The sequence below is a fragment of the Somniosus microcephalus genome, chromosome 14 (genome assembly GCF_052327205.1).
Source record: "Somniosus microcephalus isolate GS21.2 chromosome 14, FLI_Smic_1.0, whole genome shotgun sequence".
NCBI lineage: Eukaryota > Metazoa > Chordata > Chondrichthyes > Squaliformes > Somniosidae > Somniosus > Somniosus microcephalus.
The window spans coordinates 94,674,486-94,699,003 of record NC_141000.1 but is presented as its reverse complement, the minus strand read 5'-3'; the positions used below and the strand labels follow the sequence as shown (position 1 = coordinate 94,699,003).

Below are 24,518 nucleotides of genomic sequence, written 5' to 3'. Positions count from 1 at the left end.
CACTTAGTTCCTGTTTTTTCCCCTTTTAGTACTTTACTTTTTACTCCATACCTCCTGTCCCTTCCTGACACGTTCTGTTTTTTAATTCCCCCACTGCTACCTAAGTCTATGGCCTTCACTGTTGTCATTTCTATTATTTTCTCTCTAGAAACCTCCCCCCCACTAATTAGTTTAAAGCCCTCTCTACAGCCCTAGCATCTTATCCCCTTCCCCATAACCTGTTGTGGTATTCCTATGCCATGCATCATTCCTGATCAAGAGAGTGAGATGGGTGATTTACTTCAGATCTGTCAATACTGCATTTTAATTGACTGCTAGATGGTGTGTAAGAGTGTCCAGTGTGACATACCTTCATTTTACCCTACAGGAAGGTACGGTACCTGGCTTCTGTTCAGTGCCCTCTTCAGTGATTCAGATCAGTTATTATGTTGGAGGTGCAAGTGTGAACCTGTATCTGACTGTGTTTTGTGGTGCATTATGTTGTAGGTCCAGCTTGCAATGCTGCCCCAGATTATGTTTAATTTTTTTCTGAGCATTTTTGTTTGCCATTCCTGCATATGTTTCCCCCACCCCTCCAAAGGGATCTGCACCCAGGCCTTTGTTAGTGCATCTGTAAGCTGAATATTCACTTGGCTTAGTTAGTAACAGCCTTGCCTCTGATACAGAAGATTGTGTTCAAGCACTGCTATATTGAGCATCTAATTCAGGCTATGACTCTACTACAGTACTGAGGGAATGCTGCATTGTTGGGGGTGCAGTCCCCCAGATAAGGTGCTAAACTGAGGCCCTGCTTGCCTAATCTGATGGTTCAGATGGCCATTAAAGAGCAGGACATTTTCCCAGTGTTTTAACATTCTTCCCTTGACACCACCGAAAACAGATGAATTGGTCTTTCAATGCAGTTTGAGATATTAAGCCAAAAATGGCTTATTTACACAAGTCACTGGACTTCAAAGTAATTAATTGTATGTGGCGTGCCTTGAGAGATAATCAGGCACTATATAAAAATGTAATTTTTTTTAGCTATATAACAGGAGAGCTTAGCTTCAAAAATACATTTATTTTGATCACCTTTCCTGCAGAAAAGCATCCTACACAAGTAACCTGGATAGTGACTCAAAGTCTCCATCTGGGAAACGGTGGGACAAGACTATAACATTCCATGGGGCAGTATAATAGTATGAAGATGAGTTATACCATTAATCTAAGGGCCCCACTGTATTCTAATAGCTCTACTTTTAGCAGATAAGATGTAAAGCCATTTGTATTTCAGAATCTGGAATGCTTACCTGTAGGGATGAAAATGAATTTAAAATTGTATTTCTGTTCTTCCAATTCCAGTGTAACTCTGAAGTCTGAGATCAAGAAGCTGATAATTGCTCACTTCGTAATCTGGACACTGCTCACTCTTCAGGTTATTGTCAGTCACATGAAGTTGGTGTCGCATGACCTGATAGCTATGCCATACCAATGGGAATACCCGTACCTGCTGAGCATCATACCATCTATCTTCGGTTTCGTATCCTTCCCTCGTAACAACATCAGTTATCTTGTGCTTTCCATGATCAGTGCAGGGCTTTTCTCCATTGCCCCTCTCATTTATGGCAGCATGGAAATGTTCCCCATGGCACAGCAGCTCTACCGGCATGGCAAGGCCTACCGTTTCATCTTTGGCTTTTCTGCTGTAGCTGTCATGTACTTGGTCTTGGTTATTGCAGTGCAAGTGCATGGCTGGCAGATCTACTACAGCAAAAAATTACTGGACTCTTGGTTTACCTCCACACAGGAAAAGAAGAAGAAATAGTCTGCAGACGAAAGACCCTTTGGATTGTGAATTAGAAGGCTCAGCTAGTTTATGAACTACGGTGAATATAATGGGACTGCATCAGTCCAGTAAATATGATAGTCTCGGGCTTAAATGCTGCAGATTGTCTTGTGTAGGCTGTTTTTGTTTTTATTACCTTCTTTCTACTCTAGTGCTTTTGTTTTCACACAAAGTAAAACTGACCGTGGTAAGCCTCCCCAGGACATCTGATGCTAATGTTATTCCAAGCTGTGGATGTCAGTGTGATAGTTGATGCTCCTTTAAAAAAAATATGATATACAGTCACTAAGCTGCTGAGGAATGCAGTAAATTCAAAAGTGTTTCCAAACATTGAACCTGATTTGTCCAAACCAAAGATCTTATAGTTGTATTTCCTGTAGATACATCATGATTACCATAGGTAGTGTTTTTCAAGAGGAAAAACAGATGGTTTCATTGTTGGTTTTACGTACTGTGAAATGCTGCTGTAAGATTATGAATTCTTACATCATTTAGTCTTCCTAAAATTGAGTAAACATGATGAGGTGTGTGGCTGGGAGACTCGAGTGTTACACAGCGCTGAGACTTGTGCTACTAAGCCGCATACAGACTATTTAAATCTAATGTCCGGGCCAACAAGGCTTGTTTAACCCTTTAAGGGCAAGCCAACTATTTTCTTTCAAAACTTAATGTGATAGCATCCCAAATTAATTGAACTATTAATGTTTGTGTCAAGAGTTAAATTAGTTATGTGCTAACAATTTCTTTAAAGACCAAAATAAGAGTACTGTACATTTAACCCTTTTCTGACAGTTCTTTTGTATATAGTTTTGAAGTTGCATTGCATAACTCATTTCATTTTGGACGTAGCACCTGCTCATTGTGCAGTCTGTTAATACTTAGCTGTAATATTGCATGTATAAATCATCTGTGTGTTGTATATTTTGGATCTCATGATCTTAAGTGTAAAATACATAAGTTAGTCAGTGTTCTTTTTTTAAAAGATCAACATTTTAAGCCCTCTGTACATTGTGTGTCCTGTGCTTTTCTTTATAATCGGCACTAGTGTAGGAAAAGTTAGTTGGCCATGTGTACACTATATACAATAGGAAGACAGATCTTAAAGTGTGTGATACATATATAACCTTTGGCCTCTGGGAACTGCAAAAACTGTCAGCATACCTGCAATGGTTTCACAAGAAATAGGAGCAGGAGTCGGCCCTTCGAGCCTGCTCCACCATTCAGTAAGATCATGGCTGATCTTCTACCTCAACTCCACATTACCGCCCTATCCCCATATCCCTTGATTCCCTTAATATCTCAAAATCGATCAAACTCTCTTGAATGTACTCACACTGCTGAGCAGGAGGGATAGATCATTATGGGAAGCATGTGTTGGGTTTTTAATCACTGCAGATTTGGCTGTCCCACAGGTGGCTTTAAGGCTAGGAGCTTCACATTTAGTTGTAGGAAAAGTGAAACCCATGAAAATGTTGGACTTAGTTTATTCTGAATTGAGCAACATTTGTGTTTTATTTGCAAGTAGGAGTCAAATGGATTTAATTTCTTCTGGTTTTCAGCTTCTGTTTGCAACAAAAGTGTTACACCGGAATTATTGTCGCACTGTTTTTGCCCTGGTGTAACATAACTGAAGTGGACTTTTGATGTAAACGGTGTAACTTGTTTGCGATCCACATGGTATGTGTTTGTGCTTTATGAATAAAATTGAGTCGTCACACAAATAAGTCTTTATGTAGATATCGTTGATCAGCTTGTCCTTTTTATCAGTTAATTTGGCAAATATTTAATTTGGGGGAGGGTTGTTGTTGCAAAACTTGGATTACTTATTAATGCCCTTTTTAACTCTATAGTACAAACAGTTATTATAAACCTGTTGTAACAAACTTGCCATCTTTCTTTGTCTTCCCAGTTCTTCCCCGCCCCCCCCCCCCGGTCTTGCTAAAATGTTTCAGAGAATTCAGATCTCAGTATGTTGAACTCCTGATAGGATGGCAAAGTAATTCCTCCTTATCGTTTCTAATAAAGTTTCACTATACTTTGATTTCTGTGCCTGATCTAGCTACGTTACTATCACTAATTAAATGGAGCAGATAGCTCTGTTCAGAATTGACAGTTAGTGGAAATACAGGAAACTTTGGTTTATCCGGAGGTTGTATGTCCGGAAACATCGATCTACCGGCAGAAATCAGGAGCCGTTTTGTTAGGTTTTTTTTCTTCTCGTGGCTTTGTTTTCAACAGTCGGGCTCTGGAAAGTCTCTCTGAAGCTGTTGCTAAGCTACAGAGACGCTTCCAAGGTACAGGCCGACTGTTTAGAAGCTGTTGCTAAGCAACAGTGTTTGTTGTCAGATACAGATGCTTCAACATTAACTTTGTAAGTCCGGCAGTTTTGATAGATCGGCAACAGCTCGGTCCCGTCTGTGCCGGATATAACAAAGTTTCCTGTATAAGTTTTGAGCAAAGGATTATATTAGTTATTGCCATAGTCTAATAAATGCTGAATATTCCTTGGCTGCTTAACCATCTCTACAACATACAATATAAATTGAATTTTCCTCCCTTTTGAAAGTTTGCCTACATTGCAGTTATCAGTGTCAGTATTCAGCAGCCCAAGAATCATGTATAGATATTTGTTCTTAAATTTCGCTATGCATCACAGGTTTGACCCTGGTTCCCTCACAATAGCAGGTTTAGCAAACAGAAAAGCAGTGTAAAAGACGAGAAGAGGACATAGGTTTGCAGAATGAGCAGACTGATGGGAGTTGTAATTTAATACAGAGGCGTGTGCAGAATTACATTTTGGGAGGAAAGAGACGGAATGGCAGTATATACACATTGGAAATAAGCTGAAGAATGTGGGTGAACAAATGCGCAACAATTTCTTCCAAGTGCGAATGATAAAACCTTAGAAAGGCCAGTAGCTTTTGGGCTTTATAAATCGAGGCATAGAGCAAAGAGTTAGTGATAAATTTGTACACGGCAATGGTTAGGCCACACTTAGCATACCGTGTATGGTTTTGGATACCATTATAGAAAGGACATTAAAGTCATAGTGCACAGTGTAGATTCACCAGGATGATACCAGGAATGATAAACCATAGTTATGAGGAGAATCCCTGGGACTAGTTAAGAAAAAATTAAATAGAAGTTTTTTTAATTATGAAGAATTTTGATGGGTTGAATGGGGAAAGACCATTTCCTCGGGCAGTGATGAGGGGGTCATCAATTTAAAATTGTCACTAAAAGAATGAGGTTATAAGGAGAATATTTTTTAATGTAGAGTTAGAACATGGAATGCTTTACAATTAGGAGTGGTTGAGATTGAGGTCATTGCATCTTTTAAGGGGAAATTAGATACAGGAAACTTTGGTTTATCCGGAAGTTGTATGTCCGGAATACTCAATCTAACGGCAAAAATCAGGAGCTGTTTTTTAGTTCTCGTTCGTTTTTTTTTCCCAGTCAGGCACTGCAAGGTCTGTAGCTATCGCAACAGCTTCAGCTAGAGACGCTTGCAGCTGCAGCCGACTCTTTAGAAGCTGTTGCTAAGCAACAGTGTTTGTTGTCGGATACGGAGATGAAAACCTCCGTATGCTTCAACATTAACTTTGTATGTCCGGCAGTTTTGATAGATCGGCAACACGTCGGTGCCGGATATCACAAAGTTTCCTGTAAATATTTGAAGCAGAAGAAGATGGGGAGGCTGAGATTAGAGCAGGGCAGTGGGGTTAGTTTTGGTATACTGTAGCAAAGAGCTGGCACAGACACGATGGGCTGAATGACGACCTCCTGTACTGTAAACTGCTATCTTCAGTTACAGCACTATTTCCTTTTTTTTTTAAAGAAGATCAATAGCAATGACCTTGGGCTTTAGGACCTCAACTGTTAAATTAAGTGTATCTTGCTTTGATTTTCACAACTGGAGCTCACCAAAAGATTATAAACTGTTTTGTGCACTGTTCAGTACTTCAAATTTACTGGTTTTACATGATGTTTTCCTGAATAATTCAGTAAATCTGTTTAAACTTTGAGTCATTTCAACTTGGAATTCTGATGTGTAGAGTCATGCTAAACTGGAGTAGGGCATAAAACGTCCCTCAATGGCTTCGTTGGTAAAGGGAGTGCAACACAATCTGTTTAGGCTTATAAACAAAGAACGGTGTTTGGGATGAGGCACTAAAAAGTTCCCATGAAATGTATCCCAGCAGAAGCCAATACCTTCAGATGAGGACAGGAAAAGGAGAATACTAGCCAGCATTTTGTGTTTTTTTAAAAATAAAGACCACCACTACTCGGAAAGACAACTCTAGATAGAGTGTTTGCAGAGGTAGTTTCTATTCCTGGGGGGAAAATTCCTCTGCTCCAGTTCATCCCTTTACAATGGCCAATGCAAGTGGTTGCCAGCCAACTAAGAAAGGATTTACAGGAAACTGGTTTATCCGGAGGTTAACTGTCTGGAATGCTCGATCCACCGGCAAAAATCAAGAGCCGTTTCGTTAGGTTTTTTTCCTTCTCGTTGCTTTTTTTCCACCAGTCAGGCTCTGCAAGGTCTCGCTGAAGCTGTTGCTAAGCTACAGAGACGCTTGCAAGGTACGGCTGACTTTAGAAGCTGTTGCTAAGCAACAGGGTTTGTTGCCAGATACGGAACTCAAAATCTCCGTTTCAACATTAGCGCTGGTGTGTCCGGCAATTTTGATGGGACGGCAACAGCTCGGTCCCGTCGGTGCCGGATCTCAAAGTTTCCTGTAAATGGTCAAGGGAGCAGTAATCCCAACTATCCCATCCCCCCCTCTTGCTGACCTTCCCACCCAGTGTGCCCGCTGAGGGTCAACCTGTTACCCATCCCGCTCACTCTATCTACCACTTGGACTTTGCCAGCAGATCAGTCACCATCCCTCTTCGCATTTCTTTCCAGGAAGTATGTTTACACACAAACTAGGCCCTTGTCATCCATGACCTTATTGTGGATGATTACATTGACATCCTCTCCATGTATAACATTCAAATACAACATTTTTTTTTTTGCAAATGAGCTCTTTTCCAGATGAGTTTTTTTAAAGCTCCACATATTAGTGCTGCTGTTGTATTCATGTGGCTGAGAGATTGAGGTGCTTTAAACAATGTCATTTGGGGCAGCCAGATTTTACTTGCACGCTTAGGTGTCCTAGTTTCCTTCAGAACTCAATGCTACTTGATGTTTGTAAGTATGTTTGTTCTTGTGCATTTGCAATGGTAGTCTAAATCTGTTTAAATAAAAAAAAATGGAAACAGCCAATCAATTTGCATTCCTGTAATATCTATTAACTGATGTAGATCCATTCACCCGAAGGGTCAAACGTATGCTGATCAGTAAATATAGGATGGGTTGAATGTAAATTGTGATGTTTATCTATTCTCACTTGAGTGCATTTGGGAAGAGGTGCTGAAATGAAATCCGTGAGATTCAGTTCTTCCACATTCAGAGTTTCATACCAAATTAACACCATTTGGTGTAAAAATCGTGTTAGAAGAATGTGTCTTAAATCAACAGCTAATTTTCACCTAGAAATTACAACATATCTGAAGTATCATTTTTTATATAAAAAGTGTGTACCTTCATCCTTTGATTAGATGAAATTGCTAGCAAGGATTAAAATGTTTTCAAATTACAGTGTACTTGAATATATCTGGAAGTTCTCAATTTTAAAACGGGGATTTAGTTTTGCCTTTGAATCAACGTAACCTATGCTATGAATGTAACCTAGAAAAAAATACTGGAAGTATCTCCTCTCTTTATGCATTGAAATGGAATTGCATTTAGAAATAGAAATAATTTGGAAAAATAACATTCTGTCACATCTATATGTTTGATTCAGTTACAGCTGCTGAGAACCGTTCAACCTCATGAAATTACTTCTGCTTTGAAGCAGTAACTATTATTTAAATGTTTCAGAATTTTAAGAGAGTATATGAAAGGTACCAACAGGTTTTTCAGAATTTGTTACTTTGTTAACTTCAGCAGTGGAAAAGATAATCCGTTAAGGTAGTGCTGCTTTTGTTTAGAAGTGGTGCCTGGAGTGACATTAAGGGTGTATATGTGCTTGAATGATCTATAAACATCAGCTTCATGAGTGGGGATTTTATCAGTTCTCTGCTGCCCTGGGCACAGTTTCTTCCATTGTTACATTTTTAAAAAACCTTTTATTTATGATTGCACAGAAGTAGAGATGTAAAATATCTTCATAGTTCCTAAACTATTCTCATAGTATAAATTTATTAGTGCCAGGAGCCCTCCGGTACCTCATTCTTCTTGTGTGTCCCTGGATAGTAAATGCTGACAAGCTAGTGGAATGGTATGGCATTAGAACCAACCCATATCCTGATATTCCCTTTACATTCTTTTTGGCGGGGTGGGATAGGTGGAGAAGGGACATGGAGGGAATTAAATAAATGTTCCAAATAATTGATTTTTACTGAATTTAGCAGTTCTTTTTGAGGTCCCTTTTTTTAATTTTCAGTTTTAGATTCAAAGAAATAGAAATTAACAAACATCTTGTAAAAGTAGGTTTTCAAATTGGTAATTAAAACTGCCTTTAACGATCCTTATAAAAACAGCCGGTAGATCCTTGAGAAACACAGCCTCCTCCCTTTAATGGTGCGTGTAGTGTACTATTTTCTAATGTCTGAATTACTGTCTTTTCCCCACTTTGAAAATGTGTATCATCTATAATATTAAAGTGCACTGTAATGCTTTGCTTTTTAGTCATGTATGCTAAAAATGGTAATGAATTGTTATCTGTTGTAATTTTATACTGTTGTGGGTGAATGTGAATAATTTAAAGTTTTAATTTGTTAGGCTGGAATGTATGTATACACTTTGCTTGTTTATTGAATATACATATCACTAACATGAATGTTCCACTTGCTTGTATCTGATCTACTTTATGTGATAAATGCATATGAAAAAATAAAAAAGCTCATGTCAAATTGGGTTTATTGGAGTATCGACATTAGGATGGGATAGTCCAGTATGTTACAAGATTATCTATTCTCCTCAAAGGACCTGAGGTTGGATTTCAGTCTGGCCTGTGGATGTAGGTCTTGGTCATATTGCTGTTCTCCAGCAGAAATTAGTTTAGGCACCCTTGATCTGCAATTCACAAAGCCAGATAGAAGTACATAAAAATTAGGAGTAGAAGTAGGCAATCGGCCCCTCGAGCCTGCTCCATCATTCAATTAAATTTTGCCTGCTCTTCGACCTCAACTCCACTTTCCCACCCAATCCCCATATCCCTTGATTTCCTTAGAGTCCAAAATCTATTGATCTTAGCCTTGAATGTACTTGACGACTGTGCATCCACAGCCTTGTGGGGTAAAGAATGCCAAAGATTCACAATCCTCTCAGTGAAGAAATTTCTCCACATCTCAATCCTAAATATGATTGTCCTCTGAAGTGGTGTCTGAGTAATGTTGAAAAAATTGTAAAGTATCAAGTGCATCATGCAAATTTGGCCTTACACATGCCACTTTAATTGTTAACTAATTGAAATGCCACAAGGCTAAAGTCTGGGAAATGGAATGGTCATTGCTGGTGCTGGATATGAATGACATTCTAACCCCACCTTCGCTAAAAAATTTAAAATTCAGCAATTTAAACTCGTTTTGTTTTCAGGTTCAGTGCAGGCAGAGCTTTACTTTTATCTACTCGGATGCGCACATCTTTCAGCCCGTCTACTTCAAAAACCTTTCTTGTGATTCTCCGTTTCTGCCCTGCCTCAACCCTTGCTTGTGTTTCCTACAATGCACGCCCCCTTCAGGCATTTCATGCTGCAGAATTACTCTGTACCATTTTCTACAAAAAAAAGCGTACACAAACCTATTCACTATGAAATCTGATTTTTAGCTTTCATTTTAAAGATCTTATCCCAGAGCCTCTTTCAAAGAGCTCTGCAGAATTTAATTTTTCCCCTCGTTGTAAAAATATATATTTTAGTTCAAACAGGAAGTACTCCTGATATTGAAAGGGACACACTCAGTGGGAGGGGTTATGGAGCTGACTGCAGTAGTGTGTTGGGGTATATTTTAACTAGCTGGCCAGCTGTTAGACTGGTAATCAATTGTAATGTGTTCAATGTTATCTTTAAAAAGATAATTTAATAAGCATTCCGTGTGTGTGTGTGCATATATTTTTCATAAATTCCTCAACCCAGCGACTTTCAATATAATTGACTCCAAATTTACATTTTATTTCCATGAGTAAATGATCTTTTGATTTGGAAGAGGGGCTGCTATCTGCAGGTGAAGTGCATGCATTGACCTCAGCATATTGGGTGCTAAGAATGTAGATACAGTGTTTACTTTGGGTTTATATTTGTATTTTTGGATCAAGATTCAGAAGAATAGAGTAAATTGATAGTCTAATTCTTTTACAAAAGCAAAACACTGCAGATGCTGGAAATCAAATAAAAACAGAAAATGCTGGAAATACTCAGCAGGTCAGGCAGCATCTGTGGAGAGAAACCGATCTGAAAAAAGATCAGTCTAAAGCGTTAACTGTTTCTCTCTTCATAGATGCTGCCAGTCTAATTCTTTGAATCGGGTTTATCTGGAGATGACTTTGTATATGCTATTTGCTTAAAGGTGAAGGAAAGTTAAGTATTTTTGATTCAAAGTTCTGCTACTGCCCTCCCCCCTCCCTTTTTATAGAAGAGTCTTGGGGAAATGTCTTTTCTAATACTCCATTGGCATCAGTTATGGGAAGCATCCAAAGTGGCTCCTTTGCAGAGGATGTAATGGCATCAGACCAGCCAGAGATCCTCACTAGTTTGTAGCAGTGGTGCTGCAGAGGGAGACTGATAATTGATGTCTTTGGAGTAGCCTTGCAGGGAAGGTGACCCTACTGAAATGTTTTCATACCACCAAGAAGATTAACTTGTTTTTAAGTCAAAGTAATTTCTGGTTTGGCTATTACATAAAAAGAGAGAATACTTAACGCAAAAAAAGCAGGAAACTACTGGAGAGAGAAAAAATTATATTTAAATATATTTATGAATCAGATAATTTGCTATCTATCAATGATTACTGTGGTAACCATAGCATAATATTAGGGGCGGTTGACTGGTATTTGCAGTCTGGCATTCTACTTCATCATGCCATCAGGATGAGGTGCCAAATTGAGATTTGGCATTTATCCCACAGAAAAATTGGACATGACTTATTTTGGGTCAGTTTTGTACCTTTCCTAGTGACCAGTTCTAGAGCAGTATTGATAGAGACCAAGGAGCTGGTTACTTTATTGAGTGGGAATTAAAAGTTCAAAAATACGTGAAATAAAAATCCCACCAAAAATAAGTGTATACAGAGTAATGGAACAGGAGATAAAAAGTCGCAACGCAACATATTTTCCTAACCAATTTATATTCAAGCATTATAAACCAAGAGACCCCATACATTCAAACAACATTCATGTAATACAAAACTTGAAATATTGGCCCGTAATTTCCGATAGGAGGCTTCCTGCGTGCGGATGCCTCCCATCGGAAAAAAATCTATGCTCTTACCCGAGGGCTCCCGAGGTCCAGACACTTCTGATCCTGGGCCTCTCCACAGTCGAAATGTGCAGGGCCCACCTATCCCAGGGGCGCAGGCGGTTCGCAAGCATTCCTGGGATCGCGTGGGCCAGGCCAGCCAATAGGAGAAGGGAATCTCCCTTCATACTTTTGACAGATAGACCTGTCAAAAGTATGAATGGAGATCACTCCAAAAACACATCAAAACATTAAATACATTTTTTAAAAAGCCATCATGTTTTTAAAATGAGTTAAAATTCCATTGAATTAAATATTTTAAACAATGTAATTTTTTGAAAAGAATAATTAAAGTTTTTTACGGGGCTAAAAATAAACTTACCTTTTTTAAAAATATTTTTAAATTATAAATGAGTGAAAATTTTTATTTTTTTTACTTTTTTCAACTCTTATGCTGGTAAAAGCAGGCCTTATGCCTGCTTTTACCAGGCGTATGATTTTGAAGTGTTTTCAGCGGGCGGAGGTTCTCCAGAAAGCGGAACTCTCCACTCGCAGAGGCCCTTCTCCAGGGCAGGCGTCCAATCTGTCGAGCATTCTTGACAGTTCAGAAATGCCAGTTTTCAGTGCCTGCGCTTCGCATGCCTGAAACCGGAATTTCCGATGTCCCTACGGGTGTGTACACAGCGCGTACCTACCTGTAGGCATCGGAAAATACAGGCCATGATTCCATGTTCTCCTTTGTGCATTGAGGTTTTGTCATATATAGTCCATAAAATAATTCTGAAGATTGGAGGTTGTCAGTTCTCACGATGTTCACAAGAAAACATTGAAGTTGAACATTTAGGATTTAAATTTGTCTCAGCTTTTCACTTGTGATTTAAGTATTACAAATTGAAATGGTTTCAATGGCATGTCACCCACTGCATTCAAAAATATATTTTGAAACCAAACAATGTAACGACATAAGTGATGTGGAATTGTTGTAATCAACAGAGACAACAGTTTAAAAACGTGGATAAGAAAAAAAATGTCACAACTGCCCTGTTTTTCAGTATAAACAGGGTGGTAGTGGGTCAAGTTTTTAAAAATAACTCCCCAACTGGCCCGATACCACTTTTGAGCAGGCCTCGATTTACATGGCCAGCGCTACTGCCGGAAACAGGTGGTAGCCTAATTAACACATTTAAATTGAGGCAGGACCTGAATGCCATTTTGGTCTCTACTTGCATTGCTAGTGCCAGTTCCTCAAATTGCCCACAAACTATGTGTTGGGAGATGGCCATGTCCAGCCGTATTTAAAGGGATCCTCAGATGATCGCAGGTAAAATCTAAAAAGTTTTGGGAGATGTTTTGCTTCTATTACATTATGCGTTTTGGCTACTCAAACCATTATAAAGTGCTTCTAATGCCTGTAGAACATTATGAACTCTTAAGGAGTTTCTGACAATGCACTTTTTTCATCATGGGGGTCCTTCAGACAATTCCATTCTGCCTAGATTTGTTTACAGCCTTTTTTGAAGACAATTACAAAGAATTAGCTCAATATATCTGCTGTTCATATATTTACCATGATACCTCTATCCAACTTGTTCCTTAAAAGACTTATTTGTTCCTAAATGATCCACCTACTTTATACTGTTAAAATAATTGCTTTTGCTATTGTCAATCTGCATTTTATTTCCTCATTGCTTTTAAGTCATTTTTGTTATTTCCCACTGATTTTTAAATAAGTCCCAATCCTTATGTACATACACCTTTACCTCCAGGGCCCCCCAAGGATCTATCCTTGGCTCCCTTGTCTTCCTTTACTACATGCTGCCACTTGGCAACATCATTTGCAGACATGGAATCAGCTTCCACATGTATGCTAATGAACCCAACTCTACCTCTCTACCACTTCTCTCAACCACTCCACTACCTCCAGTCTTAGATGAGCTGCCACTTCTTCCAGTTAACTGTTGGTAAGACCGAAGGTATCCTCTTCAGCCTCTGCCACAAACTTCTTGCCTTTGCCACTGATTCCATTCACCTCCCTGACCTCAGGTTGAAGCAGACGGTCGTAAGCTCGGCATCCTATTCAACTTTCAACTTGCATAACATCACTCACCTTCACCATTGCCTACCTCAGCCCATCTTCTGTTGCCATGCATTTGTTACCTCCAGATTCAACTACTCCAATGCTCTCCTGGCTGACCGCCCATCCTCCACCCTCCATAAACTTCAGCTCATCCAAAACTTTACTGTCCGTATCCTATTCTGCACAAAGTCCTGCTCACCCATCCCTGTGCTCGCTGACCTATATTGGCTCCCAATGCCTCAAATTTAAAATTTGCATTCTCATGGTGAAATCCCTTTCATGGCTTTGCCTCTCCCCATGTTTGTAAGTTCCTCCAGCCCTAAAACCACTCCCAAACTCTCCATTCCTCCAACTCTGGCCTCTTGTGCATCAGTTCTGCTTTCAGCCAACTATTGATGACCTTGCCTTCAGCTGCCTAGGCCCCATGCTTTGGAATTTCCACCCTAAACCCCTCTGTCTCTCCACCTCCCCCACTTTCTTTAAGATCCAATTGTTATTCCTGGAATCTTTTAAAATAATTCTTCTTAGACTGTTCTTGACTCCCTTATTCAGCCACTTTGGTCACAGAGATAAAATTCTCCATATCCTTCAGAATTTTTTTTAACTAATTTTTCCTTTGTTGTCTGATTTTCCAGTTCTGGTTCAACTTTAACTTCTCTAGAACTTACAGGGCTAAATTCTACGATTAACACTCCCGATGCAGACCACAGTGCTTCCCTCCAGAGTCAGTTTGGACCTGACTTTCCAGTAATGCTATCACTTTACCACAGCTGCCAAGCAGAAATCACATTGCAGTAGCACTAAAGTTGCTATATGAACGTTTGAAAAGGCTGGGACTGAAATACTCCACAGATGGGAAGGTACCAGGCTGATGGATTTACAAATGAAAGTAACAAATTGAAGCAGAGTACGATTGAACTAGGAATGCATTACATCAACTTGTTCTATAATCAAAGTGGGCAAACTGTGATAAAAGAACTCTATTTGACATAGAAATATTTCCAAAGTTTCTTTCACACATAAACATCCTTCACCAAACAACGTGTGTGGAGCTAGAATTCTTACACAGTCCTGGCACCACATATAAATAATTCTAATCGTAAATAATCCAGGTTAAATTCACCGTTAGACACTGCTGACTGAGATTGCTTCGTGTTACTCCAGTAGCATATCAGAGATTCATATAGAGAATGGTTGAAACAGCCCCACACAGCATTAAGATCCAGATATTCTTACTGGGGGACCAAATACCAAGGTTAATATTTCACTGCTAAAGGATTACTGTCCAGAGTCGATGTTTTTTATCAGGCTCGCCCCAATTTGATTTTATCTCAACTGCGCAAAAAGGGTATTGATATGTCTAATAATCTGAAGATACTAACTGCTGTGTATATATTAACACATGGTTGCAGGTCATCATTTAAGATTTCTCCTGGTTTAATCAGATGGAAACCTCAAGAATCAGAGGGGAAATGAAGCAGTTAATGTATAACAGGACTTATGAGAAACAGCTTGTAGCTACACTTAATAACTTGTTTATTAAAGAAAGACAGTTGAACAGTGGGCACAAGGATCAACATGATACATCTGAAGTGTGACCGCAAGGTGCTGGTTGGAGTTTTCTGTAGCCTTGTTACCGCAGGTCTTTGGGGTGCCTGCTTATGGCAGCTTGCGACCAAGTTTAAATCAGGTAAGAAGTACAGGTGCTTTGTTGTTCCTGACTCATTTTCTCCCCTACCCTTGTCTCCTGAAATTGCTGACTCATGCTGGAGTACATGCTGGTGCCACTGTCCTCCAGTACCTTGCCATGCTTGGAATTATTGTTGAGGAACACAGATGAGTTGCAGGGCTGCTTCTCGCTTTTCAGATACCTCCCTGGAGGTCCTAGTGGAGGAAGTGAGAGCAAGGCAGAAGCAACCGTTCCTGCAAGGGTGGCCCGAAGGCCAGTATGAAGCAGGCCTGGACAGAGATGTCTGAAAGGGTCAGTGCTACCAGCAACAACACCAGGACTTGGGTTCAATGCAGAAAGAGGTTCAATGATCTCACAAGAGCAGCTCAATGTGGTGACATTGAATGAAGGATGATTGATCCAAGGGGACAGTCTGGAGATTTCACCGTCAACCTGACTAAAGTATACAAGGCAGCATCTCAGAAAGACTATAGGATATTTGGTTGACTCTCTCCTAGTTATGTAAGGACCTTTCTAATTCTGTGATGTACATTCCTGTTTCCTGTTCCTAATATCAGTGGAGAAGCTGATGTGTGTGTGCTCACAGGTTGCTTCCTCTCGTGAGATTAACACAGGTGCACTTCATCAGCTCCCAGCAGGACCAGGCTGCCAAGGAGCCCATGACAAAGAGTCAGCCTGTCCTGTGTCCATCCTAGGAATTAGGGGCCTTGGGTGAAGGGCCACCTTCATCCCAAGAGGCTCATAATATTTTGCAGCAGCCGTCTAAAGCTCAGACCTCATGCCCTCAGGTGACACTTAAAAGAGTTAGAATAGGATGGAACAAAGCTTGCACAAAGAGTGTGCATGGTGACAGAACCAAATTATGTTTTCATAAATAGTTGTAACAAATCACTGGAATGTTTTATGTAAGGTCTGTTTGGTGTACGGTTCTCTTGTATGGCAATAGGGAACAGGTAATGTGCTGACATTGAGATGCAGGATTAGGGTGTGAGGAGCATCTCTTTGATGGGCTAAGGCTTCGAAATAAAATGGTGAGCCAAATGAGTCTGCTTTTCAGCAGCCTTTGCCACTGCACCTACTTTCTGTTCTTCATGGGCTGGAGCTAAAGAATCAGCAGTGTCGTCATGAGACTCTCTGACATCCTCTGGGGCATCTGCCATCTGTCCTTTCCTGATTACAAAGTTGTGAAACACACTTACCATCACAGTTCGCACAATGGTGCTGGGCGCGTACCGCAAGGCACCCCTGGACCTATCCGCACTCTGTCATTTCCTTTGAGCATCTCAATGAGTTAGTCAATTCTTCTCCTTGTCTTCATGTATTTTTCATTGTTGCGCTCTTCTGCAGTATTGGTAGTCCTACGAAGCGGCTTTATGAGCCATGGTAGCAGCAGGCAGGCAGGGTTAAAATCGGGGCTGCTTCATCTCGCATATTATCAGCAGTGTTTGTGGAACGACGTAAAGAAAGAACCATGACTTTATGCATTGGAGTGCACAGAGAACTCTGCTCATTAGCCTCTGAATGCCAGTGAGATTTTTACTGATTGAAAAGAGCTGACAGTGCAGTACTGGGAGGTCATCTTAGTTTCAAACTTTAAAGAAAAGTTAATTAAAAGTGGGCTTTGCAGAAGTGGCATTTGTAGCTCCACTGGTGCAAATCAATGCAAATCAATTTCTTGGATGTAGTCTTACTTCCAGTGACACCAAAAATGTAACACTTCAAGTTTGATTCCAGCATATGAAAATTCATGGCACAGCACAAGTGTTAAAGGTACGATATAAAGAAAGAATAAATGATACACTCATTTGAAAATTTCAGTCAGAACATGAAAAATAAGAGTATTTCTGAATTAGATGGTGATTCAAATGCAGCAATGAGAAAATTGCTGGCGCTGTGCTACAAAGCATGAGTCGACACACTTGAGCGATTTAATGGCATAAATGGAACTCCAAAGGTTTGTTTACGACACTGAACTCGAGTGTTCTGTTACACCTTTGAACCTTACATCAGCTACTTTACATAATTTCAAAATTACAAAATGAAATTATTAAAGAATATAAAAAGAAATAGTAAAATATACTATAGACAGATAAATAACAGAAGAAAAATTAAGATAGGGATAGTTCCACTAAGGGATGGGCAAGATAAACTCACAGATAATGACAGGGAAGTGGCAGAAACATTAAATAGTTACTTTGGAAGGAATTTTAACCCCAAAAAAAGGTGGTTTGGGTCGGGTAGGAGGGTAAAGTGTTAAAGATCTGAATCCCGACCAGAATCCGCCTCCAACCCGCCCACTTTCCCGGAGGCAGGAAGGGGGCGGGCAGCCAACCCGCTTCCAGGAGGTGGGTTGCCAATTTAAATATGAAAATGAAGCTGGCGTGCCTCAGATTTAACCACCATTTTAAATTTACCAATGGCTGGTCGGGCATTACAGGCCTTGTGAAACCCACCACCTAATGGAAGGCATGGACTGCTGAATCCAGGATGTAAGTGCCTTTTACACTTACCTCCTGGATCTAGCATCCCTGCCTAACTCACACACCACGATCGGAGACACCCCATGAGGCCTCCGATCCCAACCCCCAGGCCTCCGATTCACCCCCCAGGTCTTCGATCGCCTTCCCGGCCTCCCCTCTTCCCCTACTGATGCTCCTCCAGCCACCCGATGACGTATGCCTCCCCCCCTACCCCCCGATGCTCCCCCAGCCCCCTGACTAGTCCCCAGTCCCCCAATCAGCTCCCAGCCCCCACGCAATCCTCCTCCAGCCCCCCTGATCAGCCCCCGGCCCTCATGCAATCCCTCCGTTCCTCCTCTCTGCAGCCTAGTGCCACAGGCCTACCCGCCCGCAGCCAGCCATCCTCTCCATCTGGCTGGCTGCGGGTGGAAAACAAAGGTTTCAAATGCAAATCAGGTTTGCCCAACCACTTCCGAGCCCCCTAGCTCCCAACCCACCAAAGCATTAAAATTCAGGCCTTTATCTCAGTTTTTACCAGGGAGACTAACAAGGTAGACATGACATTAGAAGAAGAGGCCAAATAGGATATCAAGACATTTAAGATAGAAAGGAGGGAGTTAATTGATAAACTAGACAAATTCAGTGAGTTTATCCTTATATTTTTCATATCTATTTCTGAGATGTAGCTGGTCCCTTTAAATTTGGCTGCTGCAGGCAGGGACATGCGTCTCATGTTTCTTATTTGCTAACTCGTTTTCCACATGCTGGAGAGGGTACACATTGCTGTTTGGTATACAAATATTTTTTGATCTCCTTATCTCTGTAACCTCCTCCAGCCCTACAACCCTCTGACATCTCTGCGCTTGTTGAGATACCGTGGCAAACGTGGGAGTCGAGACCAGAGTTGATGGAACACAACTGCTTTAATTTACATCATGGCAAAAAGAGAGCTTGAAAAGTCCGCGCAACCACTTAAATACTCCCCAGACAGGAAGTGCTCCTGGCAGCCTGTCCCTGCGGGAAACAAGTTGCCGGAGGAAAGGGCCCCCGGCTGGGGGCGGCTGCTGCTGGCAGTGCGCCTGCGTAAACTGTCCGTGCCGCCGTGAGCGGATTATGTCCAATGGTGGCGTGTCGCCACAGAGCTCCCCCCAGAATCCGCTTAGGAGGAGTGGACGAGTCATGACGGTGGTCTAATGGTTCTGCCGGAGCGGCTCTGAGTGGCCGCCGGTCTAGTTGGTGGGGCCGGGCGGTTCGCCGCCGGCTGTGCTGGCTTGCTGGCAGGACGGCCTCTAGTTGGAGGTCGGGCCACGGGGACCTGTTCCCCTGGTCCTGTGTGTGCTGGTTTGAGTCGGTCGATGGAGACTGTTTCGACCCTGTCGCCGAGTCGCAGCTTGAAGACCTTGTCCCCGGTTTGTAGTACCTCGTACGGTCCGTCGTACGGGGGTCGCAGGGGTCCACGGTGCGCGTCGTGTTGCACGAAGACGAAGCGTGCCTGCTGTAAGTTTGGCGGGACGTGAGGTGCGAGTTCGCCGTGTCGGTTGACCGGAAGTGGGGCGAACTGTTGAGCGGAAGAGAAAGAGTTGAGCCGCTGCTGTTCGGCCGACCAAGGCGTGGTAGCCTCCGGGAGGAATTCGCCTGGTACACGCAGCGGTTGTCCGTAGACTAACTCCGCTGCTGAGGACTGGAGGTCTTCCTTGACCGCGGTGCGTAGGCCTAGTAGCAGCCACGGTAGGCGGTCAGTCCAGGTACTGTCCTGCAGGCTGGCGTGGAGTGAGGCCTTGAGTGACCTGTGGAAGCGTTCACACAGCCCGTTGGCCTGCGGGTGGTACGCCGTGGTTCGGTGGAGCGTCACCCCGAGGTTGCGTGCTGTGGCCGTCCAGAGTTCGGAGGTGAACTGGGCGCCTCTGTCGGAGGTTATGTCGGCCGGTACGCCGAACCTCGCGACCCAGGTGTTAACGAACGCCCTGGCGATCTCGGCTGTTGTGGTGGAGGTCAGCGGTACTGCCTCAGGCCAGCGTGTGTAGCGGTCGACCATCGTGAGGAGATAAGTTTGGCCTTGCGATGGCGGCAGAGGACTGACGATGTCGACGTGTACGTGGTCGAAGCGGCGGCTGGGTACCTCGAAGTCTCCCAGGGGTGCTTTTGTGTGCAGCTGTACCTTAGCCCATTGGCAGGCGAGGCAGGAGGTGGCCCAAGTCCGAACATCTTTGCTGAGGCCGTGCCAGACGAAGCGCTGGGAGAGGAGTTTGACGGATGCGCGGGAACCCGGATGGGAGAGCCCGTGGAGTGCGTCGAAGATGCGGCGGCGCCAGGTTGCAGGGACGACCGGCCTGGGTTGGCCGAGTGAGACGTCGCAAGTGACTGCCGTGGCTTTGGGCCCGTGCGCGACCTTGGCTAGGCGTAGCCCTGGCAGGCTGGTAGCCGCCGAGAGGAGGTCTGGGTCCGTGAGCTGGGCCGCTGCTAGTTGCGCGTAGTCGACCGCTAGGTGATTCGTGCAGATGGCGGGACGGGAAAGGCAGTCGGCGACAACGTTGTCTCTACCGGAGATGTGCTGGATGTCCGTGGTAAACTCGGACACGGCCGCGAGCTGGCGTTGCTGCCTAGCGGACCAGGGTTCGGTGTTCTTGGCCATCGCGTATGTGAGCGGCTTGTGGTCCACGTACGCGGTAAAGGGGCGGCCCTCCAGGAGGAACCTGAAATGGCGGACCGACAGGTGGAGCGCAAGGAGCTCGCGGTCGAAAGTAGAGTATTTGACCTCCGGGGGGCGCAGTTGGCGGCTGTAGAAGGCAAGTGGCTGCCACGCGCCATTGACCCACTGCTCGAACGCGGCTCCGACCGCATGGTCGGAGGCGTCGGTGGTGAGCGCGACCCGGGCATCGGCCCTTGGGTGCGCGAGCAGGGTGGCTTCGGCGAGCGCGTTTTTGGTGGCGTCGAAGGCGGCTGACGTGTCAGTGGTCCAGGCTACGGCCATCTTGCCGGATTTACCTCGGAGGGAGTCGTATAGGGGCTTCATGAGGGCTGCAGCTCTGGGGATGAACCTGTTGTAGAAGTTCACCATCCCGAGGAACTCCTGGAGGCCCTTGATGGTTTTGGGGCGGGGAATTGCTGGACGGCCTGCACCTTGTTGGGCAGGGGGACGGCCCCAGCAGGGCTGATGTGGTGGCCGAGAAAATCGATCTCGGCTAGGCCGAATTGGCACTTCGCCGGGCTGAGGATGAGCCCGTGTTGGGCTAGGCGCCCAAACAGGATGCGAAGGTGTTCGAGGTGTTCCTGTTTGGAGGAGCTGGCCACGAGAATGTCGTCTAGATAGACGAATAGGAAGTTCAGGTCCCGGAGGACTGAGTCCATAAGGCGCTGGAAAGCCTGGGCTGCATTCTTGAGGCCGAAGGGCATCCTCAGGAACTCGAACAGGCCGAATGGGGTGATGACGGCCGTTTTGGGGATGTCTGCGGGGTGTACGGGGACTTGGTGGTAACCGCGCACCAGGCGGGCGTGGCAGAGACCGGGGGGCCGGTGGTGGGGATATAGTGCTCCACACCGTGTTTGGCGGCTTTGGCTGAAAAGGTCGGGTTAGTGAGGGTGGGAAACTCGGCTAGTAGTGCCGAGTAGTCGTCCGTGGCTCTGGCGAGGCAGTAGGTCGTCAGGCCGGCCGAACGGGCCAGGGTGAATGCGCCAGGGATGGGGGCCATAGTGTTGATGTCGACGAGGCGGTGCCTCGGAATGTTGACAAGGAGGCCGTGGGCGCGTAGGAAGTCGGCGCCGATGAGTGGGCAGAGGACCTTGGCTGTGAGGAACTCCCAACGGTAGCGGCGGCCTGCGAGGTCGAGCGTGACCATGCGGGTGCCGTATGTGCGGATGTCAGAGCCATTGGCTGCGGCCAGTGTGATACCCCGTGTGCCGCATTGGATTTCGAGGGCGGAGGCGGGGGTGATGCTGTGCTGGGCTCCTGTGTCGCACAGGAATCGGCGGTTGGTGCTGTCGTCGGTGACGTACAGTAGGGGCCCCTTTTGCCCCGCGGCCATCATGGGGGCCGGTGCGGGGGGTTTTGAAAGTGCACGGTGGCGTGCAGCGTTGGGCCCTAGTGCCAAAACGGGTGTGGTAGTAGCAGTGACCCAGAGTGGAAGGGCGGTCGGGCCTAGTGGGCCAGGGGGACCGCGTGGTCGTTGCCGTGAGGTCGGGCGCGACGTCGCGGGCGGTCTGCGCGGAGAGCAGCCGGTCGGCCTTTTCGGCTATCTCATTCAGGTCCGTGGAGCCAGACTCCACAATGAGCGGGCGGATGCTGGCGGGGAGCTGCCGAATGAAAAGCGTGTGAAAGAGGGCGCCGGGGTTTTTGTCGTCCGAGAGGGACAGCATGTGGGAAAGCAGGTCTGATGGTGAAGCGTCACCAAGGCCTGGGAGGTCGAGGAGTTGGCAGTTGCGCTGGTAAGAGGACGCCTGAAATTTTTTAAGAAGCGCAGCCTTCAGGTGTTCATACTTGCCTTCCTCTGGTGGATCCTACAGCGCTGCCCAAACCTTGGGGACTGTGGCGTAGGTGAGAGAGGCGACGAGGTAGTCGTACTTCGTGGCGTCGACTGTAATGCTTCTCAGCCGGAATCCGGACTCGGCTTGAACGAACCAGGCTTCGGCCAGGTTCTCCCAAAAGTCCGGTAGTTTAACCGTGACTGCGTTTGTATCTGCCATGCTAGCTTAGGATTCGTCCTGAGCATCGGGGTCACCAGTGTTGAGATACCGCGGCAAACGTGGGAGTCGAGACCAGAGTTGATGGAACACAACTGCTTTAATTTACATCATGGCAAAAAGAGAGCTTGAAAAGCCCGCGCAACCACTTAAATACTCCCCAGACAGGAAGTGCTCCCGGCAGCCTGTCCCTGCGGGAAACAATTTGCCGGAGGAAAGGGCCCCCAGCTGGGGGCGGCTGCTGCCGGCAGTGCGCCTACGTAAACTGTCCGTGCCGCCGTGAGCGGATTATGTCCAATGGTGGCGTGTTGCCACACGCTCTTCCGATTCTGGCCTCTTGTTCATCCCCGATTTTCATCGCTCCACCATTGGCAGCCGTACTTTTAGCTGCCGAGGCCCTAAGCTCCAGAATTCCCTCCCTAAACCTCTCTGCTTCTCTATCCTCTTTTTAGACACTCCTTAAAACCTAGCTCTTTGACCAAGCATTTGGTCACCTGTCCTAATATCTTCTTATGTAGCTTGGTGTCAAATCTTGTTGGATAACGCTCCTGTGAGGCGCCTTGAGACGTTTTACTACGTTAAAGGTACTACGCGAATGCAAGTTGTTATTGTTGATTACAAAGAAGGTTGAAACCGCTTCATGCAGATCACTTGCTTCGTCCTGAAAACAATCAAATGGAGGTAAAGAGCTTGGTAGCACATGCAAATAAGAGTCCGCTCATTTAAAAAAAATCTTTGCCCTCAGCTGATTTTTTTTACTGCAGCCCATTTGGACACGCTAATATCCTCAAGCACAAAAAGACCTGATCATACGCGCCCCCCACATTTCTCCCCAAAGACCCACCACTTGCATTGCACGTGCTATCTCCTTAGTATGCGATGGCTTGTCAACCAAAATCTACCAGCTCAGCCCACAAGATGGTTTTATTGCCTTAAGACCACACCACCCCTTTCCCCCACCACTCCCACCCTGCCACCCGCCCTCTCGTTTGGTGCAGTTCCCAATTTGTTTGAAGCCATGGTTGAGGACTGTTTGCATGCCCCATTTAGAATTACATGCATTGGGCTATTAATGATACTGGCTGAGTACCATTTAACACAAGTAGCTTTAATCGCAATATAGCTATTATACGTCTTGATTATTTTGCTTTTCAGCCATTCTCAGATTCCTAAAGGCTATTTCTCAAAATTTTTACTAACTATTTTGGGACTCTTTTAGTTTTTTTGTATAGCAGTGAAATTCTGTGGCCTAAATACAAGGAACAGCAAAGTTGTTACTTTCATATAGTAGGTAAGTGTACCCAAGTGCTAAGGTTTTGGAAATGGAGAAAACTCTTTCCTTTAAATATTCTGTGGAAAAAGAGTGGAATTTATAGCTCAGCTATTAGATTCAAAAGCCAAAATCTTTAAACGCATTTCCCCTTTTAAATACTGTATTTTGTTAATTTTTAGATCCTTCCATAAAACCAACATCATTCCCACCTGCCAACCCACATTCGTGTTACTGCCAAAACAATGGAACCTGTGAGAATGAAATCTGCATTTGTTTAGATGAGTGGAAAGGAAATCATTGCGAGATTGGTTTGTATATCTGATCTTTCCCATTTGACAAGTGACTATGATGGTAAATTCTAGACAATTACTCATATTTTAGTTAAAGTTACATTGAACTAGCTGTTGGAGCAGTTAGTAATTATACGATAACAAGTATAAATTGATGACATGGTAATGAATTATAATAATTTCTTTAAATAAATCAGTGACTAGGTTTGCCTCTGTACCATCTTAAGAGAATTTCATTTGACTTTCTTGCAGCAAATTTCTGTGAAAGAAGTGAGTACAATTCCTCTGAGGGACTGTTTACATTCAATCAAATTTTAGTGGGGCAGTATGGCTACTCTAAAGAAGAATGTGAGCCATACACTTTAAATGGTATGTTAATCTCTTGTTTGTGGCGTTCACAGATAGTTTTGTCCAGTAGAAGACACTAACAACATCCCAATAATGGATAATCAAGGGGCCACAGGGAGTGGGGAACTAAAGACAATCACTATCACTAAGGAAATAGTACTTGGTAAAATAATGGGACTAAAAGGCGACAAGTCCCCTGGACCAGATGGCCTGCATCCCAGGGTCTTAAAAGAAGTGGCTGCAGAGATAGTGGATGCATTGGTTGCAATATACCAAAATTCCCTGGACTCTGGAGAGGTCCCAGCGGATTGGAAAACCGCTAATGTAACACCCCTATTTAAGAAAGGAGGGAGACAGAAAGCAGGAAACTATAGATCAG

At 44.1% G+C, this 24,518-nt stretch overlaps 2 protein-coding genes and 1 long non-coding RNA gene across 13 annotated transcripts in view; 2 read left to right on the top strand and 1 right to left on the bottom strand.

The window, feature by feature from the left end:
- jagn1a (jagunal homolog 1a) overlaps positions 1-8,785 on the top strand; it is a 30,034-nt gene extending 21,249 nt beyond the window's left edge. For 5 of the 6 annotated variants that reach the window (XM_086006986.1, XM_086006985.1, XM_086006984.1 and 2 more), the window contains exon 3: positions 1,342-8,785. In XM_086006986.1, the coding sequence (XP_085863112.1) occupies positions 1,342-1,804 (463 nt within the window). In that variant the 3' untranslated portion in view covers positions 1,805-8,785. The remainder of the gene's footprint in view (positions 1-1,341) is intronic. The other variant, XR_015080854.1, reaches the window with a different exon arrangement.
- LOC147107719 (uncharacterized) overlaps positions 8,776-24,518 on the bottom strand; it is a 45,590-nt gene continuing 29,847 nt past the window's right edge. The window contains exon 3 of the long non-coding RNA XR_015080855.1: positions 8,776-8,948. This is a non-coding gene — a long non-coding RNA (uncharacterized LOC147107719). The remainder of the gene's footprint in view (positions 8,949-24,518) is intronic.
- The window catches only part of adgrg7.1 (adhesion G protein-coupled receptor G7, tandem duplicate 1), a 92,845-nt gene continuing 83,266 nt past the window's right edge, over positions 14,940-24,518 (top strand). For 2 of the 6 annotated variants that reach the window (XM_086006974.1, XM_086006976.1), the window contains exons 1-3: positions 14,946-15,092; positions 23,681-23,809; positions 24,044-24,160. In XM_086006974.1, the coding sequence (XP_085863100.1) occupies positions 14,981-15,092; positions 23,681-23,809; positions 24,044-24,160 (358 nt within the window). In that variant the 5' untranslated portion in view covers positions 14,946-14,980. Of the gene's footprint in view, positions 15,093-23,680; positions 23,810-24,043; positions 24,161-24,518 lie in introns of all 6 variants that reach the window. The other 4 variants (XM_086006971.1, XM_086006970.1, XM_086006975.1 and 1 more) reach the window with 3 other exon arrangements.